At 45.5% G+C, this 19,449-nt stretch overlaps 1 protein-coding gene across 2 annotated transcripts in view; it reads left to right on the forward strand.

The window, feature by feature from the left end:
* The window catches only part of LOC139388810 (septin-7-like), a 42,694-nt gene that overhangs the window by 20,104 nt on the left and 3,141 nt on the right, over window positions 1-19,449 (forward strand). For both annotated transcript variants that reach the window (XM_071135753.1, XM_071135744.1), the window contains exons 3-10: window positions 9,431-9,537; window positions 13,029-13,129; window positions 13,282-13,416; window positions 15,195-15,312; window positions 15,422-15,514; window positions 15,666-15,762; window positions 19,019-19,070; window positions 19,192-19,320. In XM_071135753.1, coding sequence (XP_070991854.1) covers window positions 9,431-9,537; window positions 13,029-13,129; window positions 13,282-13,416; window positions 15,195-15,312; window positions 15,422-15,514; window positions 15,666-15,762; window positions 19,019-19,070; window positions 19,192-19,320 — 832 coding nt within the window. The remainder of the gene's footprint in view (window positions 1-9,430; window positions 9,538-13,028; window positions 13,130-13,281; window positions 13,417-15,194; window positions 15,313-15,421; window positions 15,515-15,665; window positions 15,763-19,018; window positions 19,071-19,191; window positions 19,321-19,449) is intronic.

Raw genomic sequence — 19,449 nt, forward strand, 5'->3', positions numbered from 1 at the left:
CAGAGATCATGTGAACCAGTATTTAATTAACTGAGAGGAAGGCTAATTCATTTGGACTTGCCCTCCGGCGGGGGTGTGAGTGAGACTATCATTGGTCAAAGCTGTCAGCTAGTTTGTACCACAGAACAGCCGCTGTCACAACTAACTGTATGTGGTATGTCAACTGTTGTTGTACCATGATTTTGACCCCCATGAGTTACCATGGGGTCAGGGGAGACTGGTGGGAGGCGCTATAGGAGGACAGGCTCATTGTAATGGCTGGAATGTAATAAATGTTTGTTTGAAACCGTTCCATTTATTCCATTCCAGGCTCTGCATTAGGTTAATGCCGATATCTGGCAAACCAAACTAGTGTGCTCGCTTGAAAAATGAGAAAAAAGCACAATAGTACTGTTTGAGACACCATAGCCAGTATACACTTCCTCAAAATAGTCAGAATTAATCTAAGATAACTCAATAAATCTGTCATTAATTTTGACGTTTTTGCCGAGGACATTTTAGTCGTGCAATTTTACATCCAACTAAAATATTATTCCAAGATGTCGTAGCAGTGCAGATGTGTTTTGTTCGTCCTCTCGTGTACTTTTGTATTTTTTGTATGCATTTCAATTTTATTTTCAATCTCTTCTCCATTTTAGTTCAATTATACCTTCCGGTAACCTGCCTCACCCAATGTGATACGGAACCGCTATTATTTTACATTTTTAGACCTTATAGCAAGAACCACCTAGCCATCAGAAGCTAATTAACTAAAGCTATTTAGTCATTGTTAGCCACTGCTAGCGGCCTTTACCTTCTGCACAGATACCAGCCCTTTTTTAGCTTTTTGCCTGGATAATACTCGCCAGCCTACCAGTAACGGACTGTCTCTCCACTACAACGCCGGATTCCTGCCGTAAACCCTGGACCATTACTCCTGATCTTCACAGCTATCTAGCACCCACCGAGTTACCCAGTACCGAAGCTATCTCGGCCTACTCAGTTGTTCACCCGGACTCCACCCAAACACGGCTAGAATACACTACTCCACCAGATAATTGCCGTAAGCTCTGGACCTTGGCACCGGATCACCGCTGCTACCAAGTGGCAATAGTGGCTAACGCCCCTGCCCCGAAGCTAGCACCAGTTAGCCGTGAGACAGGCGCATCTCCCGGCTAGAACACTAAATTACTACAACTACAATACCTCTTTCGCCATCTGGCTTGGATCCTTAGTCGACACGGCGCCCAGCCGCACCACTACGACAGGTCTGCCGACGAATACTCCATCCGCTGTGCCTTCAACTGGCCTCCGTCGGACGTCGGAGCAGACGCTTCTACTAGCCCCGGGCTACTAACTTTAAACGCTGTGTCGCCAGCGTAGTAGCGACTACTCCGCGGCTTCCCTGTTCCATCTATTGCTGCCTCCTGGACCCTATGATATCTTGGCTACATAGCTGATGCCTGCTGAACTGTCCATTAATCACGGTACTCCATTCTGTTTATTTTTTCAACCCTCTCTGCCCATTCATCGCCATTTTACCTGTTGTTGTTTTAGCTGATTTAGCTGTTGTTGTCTCACCCGTTGTTGTCTTAGCTAGCTCTCCAAATCAACACCTGTGATTACTTTATGTCTCGCTGTATGTCTCTCTCATATGTCAATATGCCTTGTATACTGTTGTTTAGGTTAGTTATCATTGTTTTCGTTTACAACTCATTATACCTCCTTTGTCCCACCTCCCACACATTATAGCCAGCTTATCCAGAGATACAACTTCTCTTATCATCACTCAGTGCCTGGGCATCCTCCGCTGTAGCCACACCCCACCATACCCCTGTTTGCACATTATGCCCTGAACCTATTCTACCACGCCCAGAAATCTGCTCCTTTTATTCTTTGTCCCCAACGCTCTAGGCGACCAGTTTTGATAGCCTTTAGCCGTACCCTCATCCTACTCCTCCTCTGTTCCTCGGGTGATGTGGAGGTAAACTCAGGCCCTGCGTGTCCCTACACACATTCATTTGTTGACTTCTGTGATCGAAAAAGCTTTGGTTTCATGCATGTCAACATCAGAAGCCTCCTCCCTAAGTTTGTTTTACTCACTGCTTTAGCACACTCCGCCAACCCTGATGTCCTTGCCGTGTCTGAATCCTGGCTTAAGAAGGCCACCAACAATTCTGAGATTTCCATACCCAACTACAACATTTTCCATCAAGATAGAACTGCCAAAGGGGGAGGAGTTGCAATCTACTGCAGAGATAGAACTTTGCAGGCTGTCATACTTTCCAGGTCTATACCCAAACAGTTTGAACTTCTAATTTTAAAAATGAACCTCTCCAAAAATAATTCTCACTGTTCCCGCCTGCTATCGACCCCCTCGCTCCCAGCTGTGCCCTGGACACCATTTGTGAATTGATCGCCCCCCATCTAGCTTCAGAGTTCGTTCTGTTAGGTGACCTAAACTGGGATATGCTTGACACCCCGGCAGTCCTACAATCTAAGCTAGATGCCCTCAATCTCACACAAAGCATCAAGGAACCCACCAGGTAGAACCCTAAATCCGTAAACATGGGCACCCTCAGACATTATCCTGACCAACTTGCCCTCCAAATACACCCCCGCTGTTTTCAATCAGGATCTCAGCGATCACTGCCTCATTGCCTGTATCCGCTATGGGTCCGCGGTCAAACGACCACCCCTCATCACTGTCAAATGCTCCCTTAAACACATCTGCGAGCAGGCCTTTCTAATCGACCTGGCCCGGGTATCCTGGAAGGATATTGACCTCATCCCATCAGTCGAGGATGCCTGGTCATTCTTTAAAAGTAATTTCCTCACCATCTTAAATAAGCATGCCCCATTCAAAAAATCTAGAACTAAGAACAGATATAGCCCTTGGTTCACTCCAGACCTGACTGCCCTTGACCAGCACAAAAACATCCTGTGGCTGACTGCAATAGCATCGAATAGTCCCCGCGATATGCAACTGTTCAGGGAAGTCAAGAACCAATACACGCAGTCAGTCAGGAAAGCAAAGGCTATCTTCTTCAAGCAGAAATTCGCATCCTGTAGCTCGAACTCCAAAAGGTTTTGGGACACTAAAGTCCATGGCGAACAAGAGCACCTCCTCCCAGCTGCCCACTGCACTGAGGCTAGGTAACACGGTCACCACTGATAAATCCATGATAATGAAAATTTCTATAAGCATTTCTCAACGGCTGGCCATGCCTTCCTCCTGGCTACTCCATCCCCGGCCAACAGCTCCCCCCTATCCCCGCAGCTACTCGCCCAAGCCCTCCCCAGCTTCTCCTTCACACAAATCTAGACAGCAGATGTTCTGAAAGAGCTGCAAAAACTGGACTTGTACAAATCAGCTGGGCTAGACAATCTAGATCCTCTCTTTCTAAAACTATCCGCCGCCATTGTTGCAATCCCTATAACCGGCCTGTTCAACCTCTCTTTCGTATCATCCAAAATCCCTAAAGATTGGAAAGCTGCCGCGGTCATCCCCCTCTTCAAAGGGGGTGACACCCTAGACACAAACTGTTACAGACCTATATTCATCCTGCCCTGCCTATCTAAAGTCTTTGAAAGCCAAGTTAAAAAACAGATCACTGAACATTTCGAATCCCACCGTACCTTCTCCGCTGTGCAATCCGGTTTCCGAGCCGGTCACGGGTGCACCTCAGCCACGCTCAAGGTACTAAACGATATCATATCCGCCATCGATAAAAGACAGTACTGTGCAGCCGTCTTCATCGACCTGGCCAAGGCTTTCGACTCTGTCAATCACCGTATTCTTATCGTCAGACTCAATAGCGTTGGTTTTTCTAATGATTGCCTCGCCTGGTTCACTAATTACTTTGCAGACAGAGTTCACTGTATCAAATTGGAGGGCATGTTGTCCGGACCTCTGGCAGTCTCAATGGGGGTACCACAGGGTTCAATTCTCGGGCCGACTCTTCTCTGTATATATCAATGATGTCGCTCTTGCTGCGGGCGATTTCCTGATCCACCTCTATGCAGACAAACCATTCTGTATACTTCTGGCCCTTCCTTGGACACTGTGCTAACTAACCTCCAAACGAGCTTCAATGCCATACAACACTCCTACCGTGGTCTCCAACTGCTCTTAAACACTAGTAAAACCAAATGCATGCTTTTCAACCGTTTGCTGCCCGCACCCGCCCGCCCGACTAGCATCACCACCCTGGACGGTTCCGACCTAGAATATGTGGACAACTATAAATACCTAGGTGTCTGGCTAGACTGTAAACTCTCCTTCCAGACTCATAATAAACATCTCCAATCCAAAATCAAATCTAGAATCGGCTTTCTATTTCGCAACAAAGCCTCCTTCACTCACGCCGCCAAACTTACCCTGGTAAAACTGACTATCCTACCGATCCTCGACTTCGGCGACTTCATCCACAAAATAGCTTCCAACACTACTCAGCAAACTGGATGCAGTCTATCACAGTGCCATCCATTTTGTTACCAAATCACCTTATACCACCCACCACTGCGACCTGTATGCTCTAGTCGGCCCTCGCTACATATTCGTTGCCAGACCCACTGGCTCCAGGTCATCTATAGGTCTATGCTAGGTAAAGCTCCGCCTTATCTCAGTTCACTGGTCACGATAACAACACCCACCTGTAGCACACGTTCCAGCAGATCTATCTCACTGATCATCCCCAAAGCCAACACCTCATTTGGCCACCTTTCCTTCCAGTTCCCTGCTGCCAGTGACTGGAACGAATTGCAAAAATCGCTGAAGTTTGAGACTTATTTCCCTCACCAACTTTAAACATCAACTATCTGAGCAGCTAACCGATCACTGCAACTGTACATAGTCCATCTGTAAATAACCCACCCAATCTACCTACCTCATCCCCATACTGTTTTTTATTTTATTTACTTTTCTCTTTTGCACACCAGTATCTCTACTTGCACATTATCATCTGCTCATTTATCACTCCAGTGTTAATCTGCTAAATTGTAACTATTCGTTCCTATGGCCTATTTATTGCCTACCCCCTCATGCCTTTTGCGCACACTGTATATAGACTTTATTTTTTTCTACTGTGTCATTGATTTGTTTGTTTACTCCATGTGTAACTCTGTGTTGTTGTCTGTGTCACACTGCTTTGCGTTATCTAGGCCATGTCGCAGTTGCAAATGAGAACTTGTTCTCGACTAGCCTACCTGGTTAAATAAAGGTAAAATAAAAAATAATAATTTTGACGTTTTTGCCGAGGAGATTTTAGTCGTGCAATTTTACATCCAACTAAAATGTTTGGTGCAGTATTTTTCATATTTTTTTGTTGTTGCATGAAAGAAGTGGTTTCTTATTCAATGACAACAGACTTTATTGAAGAATCCCTACTGTTGACCAATCACCGACGAAGAGGTGTAGACTTCGGCCCCGAACTACGGCTTGCCTCCAGAAAAGATATTGTGTGCCCGAACATCCCCCAAAAAAACTCACGTCTAAAATGTCGTCATAATATATGGACCAACTCGACCAACCGGTTGTGGGAAGCCTTTATAGGTGGAGTACACTGCAGAGGACATTGGTTGTAATTTGTGATGCATCCTCTTTGGAGCAGTTCTATTCTGTGTTTGGTTAGTGCCCTGTGTTGTGGCTGGGCTGTTGTGGCTCTCTTGCTGCTTTTCCACTGAAACAGTGTTAGACTAGTGTATACACCATTATGTTATGCTAGGGAAGTTGTTTCCATAGCTAGGGCTGACAGTGAGCAGAATCAACAACCTCTGCATAATCAAAACAATTGCTTTGTGAGAAGGCATTCACAGTTAGCCATTGTTATGTAAATTCAAGCTGACAAGTACCAGTGGCCTGGATTTTGCCCTAACTGAGAGCAGGTTCTCCGGAGCCATGGCCCAGAGAGAGACTGGTTCCGGCCCGCGATATAGAAACAGAAAGTCTGAGCCTTTTGGGTAAAACACCATGGTAAATCCTGAATGGAAATGCACCATTTAAGTGGAGTGTTTGGGGAGATGGGGGGCCAGGGGGGTGTAATTGATCTGGGACAGCAGCATGAGGGGGGTGGAGGGAAGATGAAGTAGGGGTTGGTTTTTAGATGGTAGGAAATGGTTCAAGTTCTTTTTGGTAATAATAGGCCTACAGAGTCGAGGGAAAGTATGTGTACCCTTTGGAATTTCCTGGATTTCTGCATAAATTGGTCATCAAATTGGATCTGATCTTAATCTAAGTCACAACAATAGACAAACATAGTGTGCTTAAACTAATAACACACAAATTATTGTATTTTTCTTGTCTATATTGAAAACATAATTTAAACATTTACAGTGTAGGTTGGAAAAAGTATCTGAACCCTTAGGCTAATGACTTCTCCAAAAGCTAATTGGAGTCAGGAGTCAGCTAACCTGGAGTCTAATCGATGAGATTGGAGATGTTAGAGTTGCCTTGCTCACAAAATGTGAGTTTTCTATTCACAAGAAGCATTGCCTGAAGAGATCTCAGAAGATTTAAGATTAAGAATTGTTGACTTGCATAAAGCTGGAAAGTGTTACAAAAGTATCTCTAAAAGCCTTGATGTTCATCAGTCCACGGTAAGACAAATTGTCTATAAATTGAGAAAGTTCAGCAAAGTTGCTACTCTCCCTAGGAGTGGCCGTCCTGCAAAGAGGACTGCAAGAGCACAGCGCAGAATGCTCAATGAGGTTAAGTATAATAGAGTGTCAGCTAAAGACTTACAGAAATCTCTGGAACATGCTGACATCTCTCGACGAGTCTACAATTCATAAAACACTAAAGAATGGTTTTCATGGGAGGACACCACGGAAGAAGCCACTTCCGTCCAAAATAAAACATTTCAGACTTGCAGCAGTTTGTAAAAGTGCACCTGGATGTTCCAAAATATTCTGTGGACAGATGAAACTACAGTTGAGTTGTTTGGAAGGAACACACAACACTGTGTGGAGAGAAAAGGGCACAGCACACAAACATCAAAACCTCATCCCAACTGTAAAGTATGGTGGAGGGAGCATCATGGTTTGGGGCTGCTTTGCTGCCTCAGGGCCTATCATCGACAGAAAAATGAATTCCCAAGTTTATCAAGACATTTTGCAGGGGAATGTTAGGCTGTCTGTCCGCCAATTGCGTCGCCCAACTTATGTTGAGCTTCAACAGGACAACGACCCAAAACACAGAAGTAAATCAACAGCAGAATGGCTTCAACAGAAGATGATATGCCTTCTAGAGTGGCCCAGTCAGAGTCCTGACCTCAACCTGATTTGAGATACTGTGGCATGACCTCAAGAGCAGTTCACACCAGACATCCCAAGAATATTGCTGAACTGAAACAGTTTTGTAAGGAGGAATGGTCCAAAATTCCTCCTGACCGTTGTGCTGGTCTGATCCGCCACTACAGAAAACATTTGGTTGAGGTTATTGCTGCCAAAGGACAGTCAACCAGTTATTAAATCCAAGGGTTCACATACTTTTCCCACCCTGCACTGTGAATTTTTACACGGTGTGTTCAATAAAGACATGAAAACGTATCATTTTTTGTGTTATTAGTTTAAGCAGACTTTGTCTATTGTTGTGACCTAGATGAATGAAGATCAGATCAAATTGTATGACTAATTTATGCAGAAATACAGTTATTTCCAATTTCACTTACTTTTTCTTGCCACTGTATAAAGGATAATAGATATATTATTTATCCACGTATCAGTGTTTGGTTATTCATTTGCTTTTCTCGCCAACATCAGCAAGCGGTCACACTCACCCTCAAACTAACAAAGGATGAGGAGGCTCTAGGCTAGTGACCAGAGCTGAAAGCTCTATGCCAGGATTCCAATAGAGTTAATATTTCATTTCTGAAAGTTTTTATTTTTAAGTATCCTGTATTTATTTATTTTTTCTAATCCAGTGAACTCTGATCCTAATTCTGTTCTCTGCAGTGTCTAACTAAACCCAAAACGCAGATGAATGTCCCAGGACCCAGACTCAGAACAGGGTCTCTCTCTATCTGGGTGTTATAGATCCATGTTGCATGCATGAGAGGCAGAGAGAAACAGATGATCCCCAATACCAGATTTCAAGGCCACAGTGTGGGGAGGGTGACTGGCTGTGTGTGACTGGCTTCCATTAGAATGCCTTTGTAACTGCTATCAGGCTCCAGGGCATGTCTTCTCTGCTTTAGCTGCACACTCCTGACCCTCTGTGGTCCCCCTCCATTCCCCTCAGAGAGATGTAGGAGATGCACTTACGTCCCACCCCCCTTCTGGTTTATGAGGGTGACCACCTCCAGCATGGGCGAGGGGCTGAGATGTGTTGATTTACCCAGCAGTTACAGTATGTCTGTTACCTCCTGGTTAAACGGTATGTTTAAAGAGCCAGGGATCCTGTAATCTAGTGCTGTTTGTCAGCCAGCGGTGAGCTGAGAAGTGTCTTGGTGCGGAAGAACTGCCCAGAGTCTGCACCTCAAAGAGCGGGTCTGTGTGAAGATTAATAAGAGAAACACTGGAATCTGAGGATTTCACAACTGTTCAGGACAACCTGACAATTATCCGGGATTCAGTCATCATAATTTGTGGTGGCAGATGATTTGGTTGTAAATGTAATGTAGTATTGTATGCAGAGATGAACACATACAACCCCACTCATCTAAACAGTCAGTCATTATCAGGCAGTATTGATGGAAGAGAGAGGGCCCCATGAACCTCCCCTCAAGTTTGTTTTATGTTGTGCTGTTACGATTTCCAATAAGTGATCCCCTTAACCCCAAGAACATGTCTTGGAGCAGTAGTATGGGTTGACTTGTGGTGGGGTGCCCCCTGCTGGGACCATGGTGGTAGTGCTGCTGTTGCTCAGCTGCTAGTGGGTTGGTCCTGCTGGAGCATGCCAGGCAACCTTCCCTTTACCCTCCCCTACCCCCTGAGCACTGGAGCAGTCTCTCCCCAGCACAGTTTGCCAGATGCCCACTCATTAATCACTGTAACATGTAAGTGTGTGTGTGTGTGTGTGTGAGATCTGTAAACTAATGGGTCATATAGTCAAACCGTCAACATGCCGAATGATTCTAATGTCAGGGTGGGAAGGAACATTGGGAAGAGAGACGATATGTTTTATTCCCTCGGACTACAAGCCTACTCTCTGGCAGATGCACTTTTGACCTTTCCCAGTGAGACACGGAATCAGCTTTGTATATCCTGTGCTGAAGTTCTTTGGGGCAGAGATTACCTTCAAACCTTAGACTGTGACTGTGTCACTACAGGGTGTGTATGATGTTAGTAAGTGTGTTGAAGTGTATGCATAGGCAAATGAAGGCTTAACTGTATGCTGAAACATGTTGGTTTTTCCTATGTTATTTTAGCTATGTTATTTTAGCTATGGTGTTGGTGGATTACATGGATTGACAATGTAACTGATGTCTGATCTCCTTAACTCCTCCCATAGGTGAGTCAGGATTGGGGAAATCCACGCTCATCAACTCCCTCTTCCTGACTGACCTGTACTCCAAGGATTACCCAGGGCCATCCCTACGGATCAAGAAGACTGTTCAGGTAGCCCACATCCCTCTCTCCTCGACCTCTCACCCCTGACCTAACCTACCTCTCATCCATGTTTGTCTCGCTTCAGGACTGGCACTACTCCCAAAAACCCTCCATTCTCTCTCTAGCTGGTTCCAACTCCCCCTGGGCTCAATCCTCCCTCCTCACCTCTCTAACCATCCCCCATATCCAAACACATGTGGGAGTTCAACACAACCAAAGGCCAGAGATCACACAGCAAACAAACCCAATTACCACTGGATGGTTATGGTGGCCAGGTCAGAGGCAGCGCACCCAGAGAACCAGCAGCCTTATATGGCCTTGATAAAAAGGAGATGGACAGGTGAAGAGGCTGCATCTGGAGGACCAGGGGAGGGGAGGGAGGGGTGTAGGCTAGTTAAGGGTGTTTGGGGAGGTTTGTGTGGTCTCGATTTAGAATGGGGACAAGGAGGGGAGGAGAGGGGAATAAGTTGGACTCAGGCGTGCTGGTCCCTCTTGGTGCCTGAAGGGGTCAGTAGGAGGTTAGGAATGTTCCCATGAAACTCAACACCCAGTCGTGACTTTCCCACCAAACACTAGACAGCCATCTGAGGCATCCTGTAATAACCTCCTGTCTTTATGACACATATGCAAAGGCACACACACACACAGGGGTGGTGCTTGATATTTGGGTTCATACTGAGAGCACTGATGTGTTGGGAGTTAGTAACCATGGCAGGCACGTGCACAGATCGGGGTCTACCTGTTCAGAGCACCTAGCCCTTTGCTCTACCACTCGCCAAGTGCCCTTTGTGGGTGGTGACATGTTTTATTTTTTTTGTTCTGAATCCAAGGTAAGTCGCCTTGACGTTGTCAAGTTCGCCACCCCCGGCTGTTGGTTGGTTGCACCTGTTGGTCTGCCCTGTACGGAGCTCGCACGCCCCCGGCTGTTGGTCTGCCCTGTACGGAGCTCGCACGCCCCCGGCTGTTGGTTGGTTGCACCTGTTGGTCTGCCCTGTACGGAGCTCGCACGCCCCCGGTATCCAAACACTCATGTCTTGAGAAGCAGTCACCGGTCAAGTGTGTGTTGTTAGCTACCTAGTTTAAATATCAACAGTACTGCCACAGCAGCTGCAGCATAACATTTTATTAACACTTGATAACACTTCGTTTACACGATCAACAGTATTGGGTCTGGTTGGCTGATGGCCTACCCACAGTAGAGAGACAGAGAGACCTAGAGAGGAGCAGCTGCATCCACGACCCTCCGACCCAACTCCATCCCTTCTTCAGTCAGGAGTTGCACGTGTGTGTCAGGGCAGCAGCAACACAGCTAGTCTAGACTCTAGCTAACCACCATACACTAAAATATCCACACAAGCCACTAGCTGGCCATATATCATGAGTTAGAAGATCATTAATAACATATTATGAAGTTATTTAAGAGCACTGAAGATAAATCTCAATCAGAAAGAAAAAGCTAGCTATAACTACGGGCTCCCGAGTGGCGCATCGGTCTAAGGCACTGCATCTCAGTACCTGGTTCGAATCCAGGCTGTATCACATCCGGCTGTGATTGGGAGTCCCATAGGGCGGCGCACAATTGGCCCAGCGTCGTCCGGGGTTGGCCCAGGGTAGGCCGTCATTGTAAATAAGAATTTGTTCTTAACTGACTTGCTTGATTAAATAAAAAAAAGTATTTAAAAAATAAATTAAAAAACAATAGCAGATTTACATCAATGATCAGCTCTATATCCAATGTCAATCATGTCTTTAGGAGGCACTAACTAGCTTGCTTACAATTTGAGATCAGTGAGTGTGTTGCCCTTTTTTCATTTTGAGCCCCTACCCCCTGAGTGATCTGTGCGTGGGCCTGAGCCATGGTAAGTTACAATCTCCTGAAATTAGAATCATATAGTCATATAAAGCTGCTCCAAAAAAAAATGTGTTTGTTTGTGAGCGAATGTTTGACTTCACTTTTGAATGTAGACAGAAATAAGCTGTTTTGCACATTTGTTGAGGCCTGAGATTCCTGGTTGTGTCTCAGGGGTCCCTGTGGTTCCTGCTGATGTGTTTGGTTCTCCATTGAGGAGTGTGTCCAGTGTTTAGGAATGGAGCTGTTTGGGTCGGCCAGATCCACAGTGTAAAAATGGAGGGGTAGACTTGGGGCAAGTGAGCTGTGTGATGTGGCCACTGAGGGGTAGACTGTGGAGGGGTAGACTTGGGGCAAGTGAGCTGTGTGATGTGGCCACTGAGGGGTAGACTGTGGAGGGGTAGACTTCGGGCAAGTGAGCTGTGTGATGTGGCCACTGAGGGGTAGACTTAAGGCAAGTGAGCTGTGTGATGTGGCCACTGAGGGGTAGACTGTGGAGGGGTAGACTTGGGGCAAGTGAGCTGTGTGATGGGGCCACTGAGGGGTAGACTTGGGGCAAGTGAGCTGTGTGATGTGGCCACTGAGGGGTAGACTTGGGGCAAGTGAGCTGTGTGATGTGGCCACTGAGGGGTAGACTTGGGGCAAGTGAGCTGTGTGATGTGGCCACTGAGGGGTAGACTTGGGGCAAGTGAGCTGTGTGATGTGGCCACTGAGGGGTAGACTTGGGGCAAGTGAGCTGTGTGATGTGGCCACTGAGGGGTAGAAACGGGAAGAGTATTTACATTCCAATAAATCTCTTAACAATCTGAGTTTGAGTTTGAGTGTATTTTTATTTTTACAGGGACAGTGCACATTAATCAACGTTTCAGTAAAAGTGCCGGTTTTAGCCAGCCGGCTAATTTTCAACCGCAGTCCCTGGGCAGGTTATTAAAAAAAATTACAATATAGACAATAGCAGCATAGAACAAGCAAGACATAGCAACATAGGACAAGCAAGACAGCATACAGAGCAACATAGGACAAGCAAGACGTAGCATACAGACAGAGCAACATAAATCAAAAAGCAGCAAGACAAAATTCATAAAAGCAACAAAGTGTTTCCACACCTCACAAGCTACAGACAACAGACAACACATCTCTTATGTTTGTCAAATGGTCACATTCTGTCTATTCAGATTTCACTGAACTGATGGGTGTGTGTTTTGGGGGTTTTCTTCCTTTGTTTTTTATTCACTGAAGTTGATTTTTAAGCAGATATATACACACACACACACACACACACACACACACACACACACACACAATCAAACACTTACACAAGTGTTTTGAATGCTTGATATATGCCCAGCTTTTTGAGTGTTTAGAGAGACTGAAAGGGATCAACCCAAAATAACTACCCTTGTGAAACGAAAGTATGCAGCCAAACAGAGAGCCGCTGACACTAACAGCAGCAGGGAGAGAATGATATATTCTTCTCTTAAACTGAGAAGAACAAAAAAATCAACCAACCCTACATCACTGAGTCCCAGCTGCCACTCTGATCAAGAGAACGTGATGACACTATTGATGAACTGTGGTGTGTGGAGGCGCTGAGGGATAACATGGGAACTATGGAGTGCCGTTTTAGAGAAACTGTGTTGCTGTTTTACAGGTGGAGCAGTCCAAGGTTCTGGTGAAGGAAGGGGGTGTCCAACTCACTCTCACCATCGTCGATACACCAGGGTTCGGAGATGCAGTGGATAATAGTAACTGGTGAGTATTGGGAGTAATTGTGAGCATGTATGAATGACATAGTTTGTATGTTGTGTAGGAGTGAATATATGCTCTCTGAGTCAATGAGAGCCTACATGTAGAGTAAACAACATTTTCCTATTTTCTCTCTCTCCTTAATCATCCCCTCTCAGCTGGCAGCCTGTCATTAACTACATTGACAGTAAGTGTGAGGACTTCCTGAATGCGGAGTCCAGGGTGAACCGAAGACTGATGCCAGACAACAGGGTTCACTGCTGCCTGTACTTCATCGCCCCCTCTGGCCATGGGTGAGTACTGACACTGACAGGTCTTGTAGGGACAGGCCCTTTGTCATGGACCAGTAGTACAATGATGCCGTAGAACATACAGTATGTATGATGCCTATGCTACCCACCTTGTCTCATAAAGAGACTCGTATGAGCTGAAGCACACTTGGTATACAGTATGTGTACTGGATAACATGGACCATAGAAATTCTAGATTTAAAAACATTCCCTCTATATAATAAAATATGCCATTTAACATTTATCCAAAGTGACTTAGTCATGGGTGCATTGATTTTACGTATGGGTGGTCCTGGGAATCGAACCCACTACTCTGGCATTGTAAGCGCCAAAGCCATGCTCTACCAACTGAGCTACAGAGGACCACTTCCCTGTGCTGCTTCTGAGTTAGAGTACCCACGTATTTGTATGTGTATTACACTCATTGTTATATAAGCCATGATGCTATTGCTTCTATATGCTTTTGATCGTGTGCCTTTGCCTTTATCTATGCTTCTCTGCCTGCCTATGTATGTGAGGCTGAATGTGAACATGAGTGGATTGGATTGTAGGCGTAGCCATGGGTTCACATATGTGAGTGGGAAGTGAGAGAGAGATGTAGGCTGCCAATGTTGTGACCCACAAGGTTGCATAACACCCACTAGACTGAGCGTGCTCTGTGGAAGATGAACGTTCTCACTATCACTGAGCTAGCTAATCAGGAGGCAGCAGCTCGCTGAGGAGCTCCAGAGCTCAAAATCCCTGGGAACGGGAGGTTTTAGTTTCAGCCTAGAAAATTGCCTCAATAGCAACTCAGCTAGGTCCACAATTTGTATCATAGCACACCCTATCCAACCTCACACCTTTTAACAAACCATGATTGCTGTAATTATATGCAGCCATAAGGAGACACATGGTTGCTGTAATTCTATAAGACCCACACAAGGTGATGTATTAAGAGATCAGAGGTCATGTCAGCCCTTGCCTCTGACCCCCCTGCTCCTGATAATTTGGAGAGAAATTCAGAACATGATATTTAATCTTTGTCAGGTCTGTCTCTGTCTCTCTCCCCACACTTCATAAGCCTCCTTTATTCATGTGACCTGTAAACAGCTGGACTGTTGCTCTGTATCTCTACATTCATGGAATACTCAGCACCCCCCCCCCACCCCACCCACCCACCCTTACTGCTCTGCCCCCTCCAGGCCTTCCCTCCGGTCCCTGGACAGAACTCACTCTGTCAGGCCACTGAGAAGAATAGCCCCTTTGTCCACCTACTCCCTCACCAGCCAGAGTGAGAACAAAGAGAATCCCTCATGAGCCCACCATGACATAATTATTAGTGGTCGCTGACTGTAAAAAAGAAAATACAGAAAAATAAGTCAGTCACTGTTTCTTTGTACCCCCACTGTGTTTTCATGCCCGTGACCTTCTACCGGTGACATAATGAACTGCATCAGTTTGAGCATAAAGTGTGATATGTCGGAAACTCTGAAATGTCCGACTTGCTAACCTAGGCGGAAGAGTCAGATCCTGAGTTTCCCAATTGGGAGGTGTCAAAATCAACCAAAATAAAGCTCTACGCAAATAACTTGCGTACACTTTAACGCAGAGGTTCTGAATTCCCGACATGGTGTGAATGCGGCATAACTGCAGAGAATTATTCAGGACGATGTCACATCAAAGCATTGATCAGCCTTCCCTGCCTGCCTGTGTTTGTCTGACTGGATGACTGTAACTGTACGATTGTGCAACAATAGAAACTCAGAATAGATTTTTTCAATGTGTGAATTCCTCTTTAGGCTAAAGCCCCTGGACATTGAGTTTATGAAGCGTCTCCATGACAAGGTCAACGTGATCCCTCTCATCGCCAAGGCAGACACCCTGACACCTGAGGAATGCCAGCTATTCAAGAAACAGGTGTGGGTGTGGGTGTGTGGTAATTATTTGTGTTAGCACAAACCCATTGTGTGTACCGGTATGTGTGTGGCAATAACTCATGTCATTTTTACCTTCAACTCATCCTCAGATCATGAAGGAAATCCAAGAACACAAGATCCAGATCTACGAGTTTCCTGACATAGAGGACGATGAGGACAGCAAGCTTATCCGGAAGATCAAGGTAGTGTGCAAAGAGAGTGAGAGAGACGGATAGTCAACCTGTATCAGTTCACACTAGTCCCTATCTGACCAGTTTGGTTATCTAATATATTGTGGATACTGTACAGGCTCACTGATTAACTGACGCTGGTCCCTCTGTCCCTGTGTGGCAGGAGCGGATGCCTCTGGCAGTGGTTGGCAGCAATGTGGTGATCGAAGTAAACGGCAAGAAGGTCAGAGGTCGTCAGTACCCCTGGGGCGTGGCAGAAGGTAGGTTCAGCATGTTCCAGGCTGGGTTCTCTGTTCTCTAGCTCAGATGAGACGAGATATTGGCATGAAGTTGTTGAGGGTTGTACTGCTCTTTATTAATGTCACTCACTGTGCCATGCTTGAGGACGGAGTACAGGAGTGTGGAGATCCAGTGTAGGGAGGCTGCATGGTCTTCCCCCCCCGATAGTGTGTCTGACAGGGATTCTGGAAAAGGGGGACAGAGATCTAATAGGGTGTCATGGTCCCCCTGACAGTAAACACTGTACTGTACCGCCCACTGACATCAGAGGGAAAGACTGTCACCCTGTTTTTTTCATCATTGGCCACAATGGATCGTTGTTGTTGTTCTCCACTTGATTTTCTTTTGTTTTAGTCCCCTAAAATATTACTTTTTTTTCATTTTCAAGTGTTGCTCTGAGGTTGACCGTTTATCAGTCTTTCACTTTTTCATTCTTTCTTTTCTCTTTTTCCTTTCCATCTATTCTTTTCCATGACTGACAGAGGGCATTTTTGGTAAACAAAACCATCTCTCACTTTTTCTACTACTCTCCCTCAGGCCTTCCTCCCCTCTTCACCGTTAGGTTGCTGTGACATTAGGTTGATGGTCAGAAAGGCTGTTCAGTGCTGACGCTACTCCTAGAATAAAGCAAAATCACCCTCTAACTTATGTTTATAGGGGCCTAATTATCTTATCTGTTTTTGTCATCATTTGGTCACTCATGAACACTCATACAATAATAGACATGTTAAGAGATAAAGGCACATTTGCACAAACTTATTGTATACATAATGTCAATGTATACACATTTTGCATGCATGCTCTACAAACATTCGCTCACGTATATAGCTACACACTCTTGCTCTAAATCCTGGTGCCATGATGCTGTTTGCTGGCACTCCATACCTGTAGTTGCACTCTGTGTCCACAGGGGATCACTCACACTAGTACACTGAATCAAAAATATAAACTCAACATGCAACAAGTTCAAAGATTTTACTGAGTTGCAGTTCATAGAGGGAAATCAGTCAATTGAAATAATAATTATAATAATTAGGCCCTAATCTATGCATTTCACATGACTGGGCAGGGGAGCAGCCATGGGTGGGCCTGGGAGGGCGTAGGGCGCTTTGGACCCTTACCCAGCCAATCACAATTAGTTTTATCTCCACAAGGGCTTTATTACAGACAGAAATACTACTCAGCACCCCTATCCCCCTCCTCAGACGATCCGGCAGGTGAAGATGACTCCCGAGTGGCGCAGCAGTCTAAGGCACTGCATCTCAGTGCAAAAGGCGTCACTACAGTCTCTGGTTCGAATCCAGACTGTTTCATATCCGGCTGTGATTGGGAGTCCCATAGAGGGCGGCGCACAATTGGCCCAGCGTCGTCTGGGTTTGGCCGGGGTAGGCCGTCATTGAAAATAAGAATTTGTTCTTGACTGACTTGCCTAGTTAAATAAAGGTACAAAAAATAAATAAAAAGATGCTGGATGTGGAGGTCCTGTGCTGACGTGGTTTACAAGTGGTTTACAGTGTGAGGCCGGTTGGATGTACTGCCAAATTCTCTAAAACGATGTTGGAGGTAGCTTGTGGTATAGAATTGAACATTTAAATTCTCTGGCAACAGCTCTGGTGGACATTCCTGCAGTCAGCATGCCAATTGCACGCTCCCTCAACTTGAGACATCTGTGGCGTTGTGTGACACAACTGCACATTTTTGTGGCATTTTATTATCCCAAGCACAAGGTTCAACTATGTAATGAACGTGTTGTTTAATCAGCTTCTTGATATGCCACACCTATCAGGTGGATGGAACATCTTGGAAAAGGAGAAATTCTCACTAAAAAGGATGTAAACAAATTTGTGCTTTCAATTTGAGAGAAATAAGCTTTTTGTGTGTATGAAACATTTCTGGTATCTTTTATTTCAGCTCATGAAACATGAGACCAACCCTTTACATGTTGCGTTCATATTTTTGTTCAGTATACATTGCATATTGATGCATAGAGCATTTTACAATAAGTACCTGGTCATGAGCTAAGACATTTTTTACTGCTCTTGGCTCATTCAATGGAAACATCCATGCATGTATCATAACCTAACAAACATTCGTAGCTAAAGCACTCTGGCTTAAAACTCCAGATGGGCAGCTGACCTCTTGCTCGCGATATTTCTGTTGTTTTAATGTCAGAGCACTGAAAACAGTGAGGGGGCAACAACCATTCAGTCCAGCATACATCAGGAGTTTTCAGCCAATCGGCCGAGGGTGTATCTCTCCATCAGCGCTACAACCCTGCTTTGTTGTGTCCCTATCACCCTTTGAACCCAACCCTCCTCCACTCCCGCCCCATCACTGAGGCTGGCCTGCCCTGCCAGCCATCATACCCCCTCATGTAACCCCTGGTTCAGTAGACAGTCAGGGTGGACAGACACGGGTTATGGGGGTCACCTAGGCTCCTGTGTGCCCTCCCTTCATCAAAGTCACTCAGGTAGGTGACATCTGGGGATTGGTTGGCAGATGGGGCTCTATGCATGCTCCTCATGGTAAGGTGTCCTCCTGAGATCCACAGCTGACAGTGGGATGCATATTAGGTTTAGCCCTAGAGGAGGTGGGGCCTGGGGAGAGGAGCCATGTTTTGATCAGGAAAGAGGAGGAATCCACATCCTCAGCAGCAGCACAGCGTCTCTGCAGTCCTTTTCCAGAATCCCATGTGATCTTCTAACCGTGTGTTTGTCTGAGCAGAGAGACTGTATCTAATCAGCTGAAATGAATGGCTTAGGGCAGTAGTCTATCTGACTGTTGTTGTTTACTCCATGTATACTACTGAATGTCTGTCTGAACAGTGGTCCAGTGAGATGTCCTGTCTCTGTGTTAGCAAGCAGTGATAGGTTTGACGGTGTCTGTGTGTAAACTAAATAATGTGTCTGCTCAGTGAACAGTCTAACTGACTGAGCATGGCTCCTTTTGGCTCATGCATTTGTGTGTTGACTGTGTCTGTCTGTGTTTGACTATCTAACGGTCTCATCAGCTAATAGGCTGTGATTAGATTGTACACTTGACTAGCTGAGTGACCCAGTGCTTTTTGGCTCCAGAAGTAGAGATTGTCCCGTTTGATCCGAGAGCTTTTGCAATGTCGTTAGACACCAATTATTATTGGGAACTCCGTGAAGTGGTGTGTATTCTACCAGTAGACACAGTAATGATGAGATTAATCTCAAAAGGTCTCTGACATCTCTCTCTCTCTTCCTGTTTCAGTGGAGAACGGGGAGCACTGTGACTTTACTGTCTTACGGAACATGCTGATCAGGTGAGAGACAGAGGATGCATGCCAAAGTGATTTATACCGCAGCATTTACAGTATGTACAGTGATATCGTTAGAATTAGCGATATCGTTATTTGAGATAACATTAGCAATTCCCTCCTGTAGGACCCATATGCAAGATCTGAAGGATGTGACTAACAACGTCCACTATGAGAACTACCGCAGCAGGAAGCTTGCTGCCGTCACCTGCAATGGAGGAGTGGACACCAGCAAGACCAAGAACCAAATGACCAGGTAGGAGAGAGACCCTAATCATCAGAGGAAATGCCACAGATCTGATATGTTGAATAGTATTCAGACAGTAATAATCTAAATGATGTTAAGAGAACAAATAGCAATATCATTCATTTGCTATGAAGCTTA

This window comes from Oncorhynchus clarkii, chromosome 1 (genome assembly GCF_045791955.1).
Source record: "Oncorhynchus clarkii lewisi isolate Uvic-CL-2024 chromosome 1, UVic_Ocla_1.0, whole genome shotgun sequence".
Classification (NCBI taxonomy): Eukaryota; Metazoa; Chordata; class Actinopteri; order Salmoniformes; family Salmonidae; genus Oncorhynchus; species Oncorhynchus clarkii.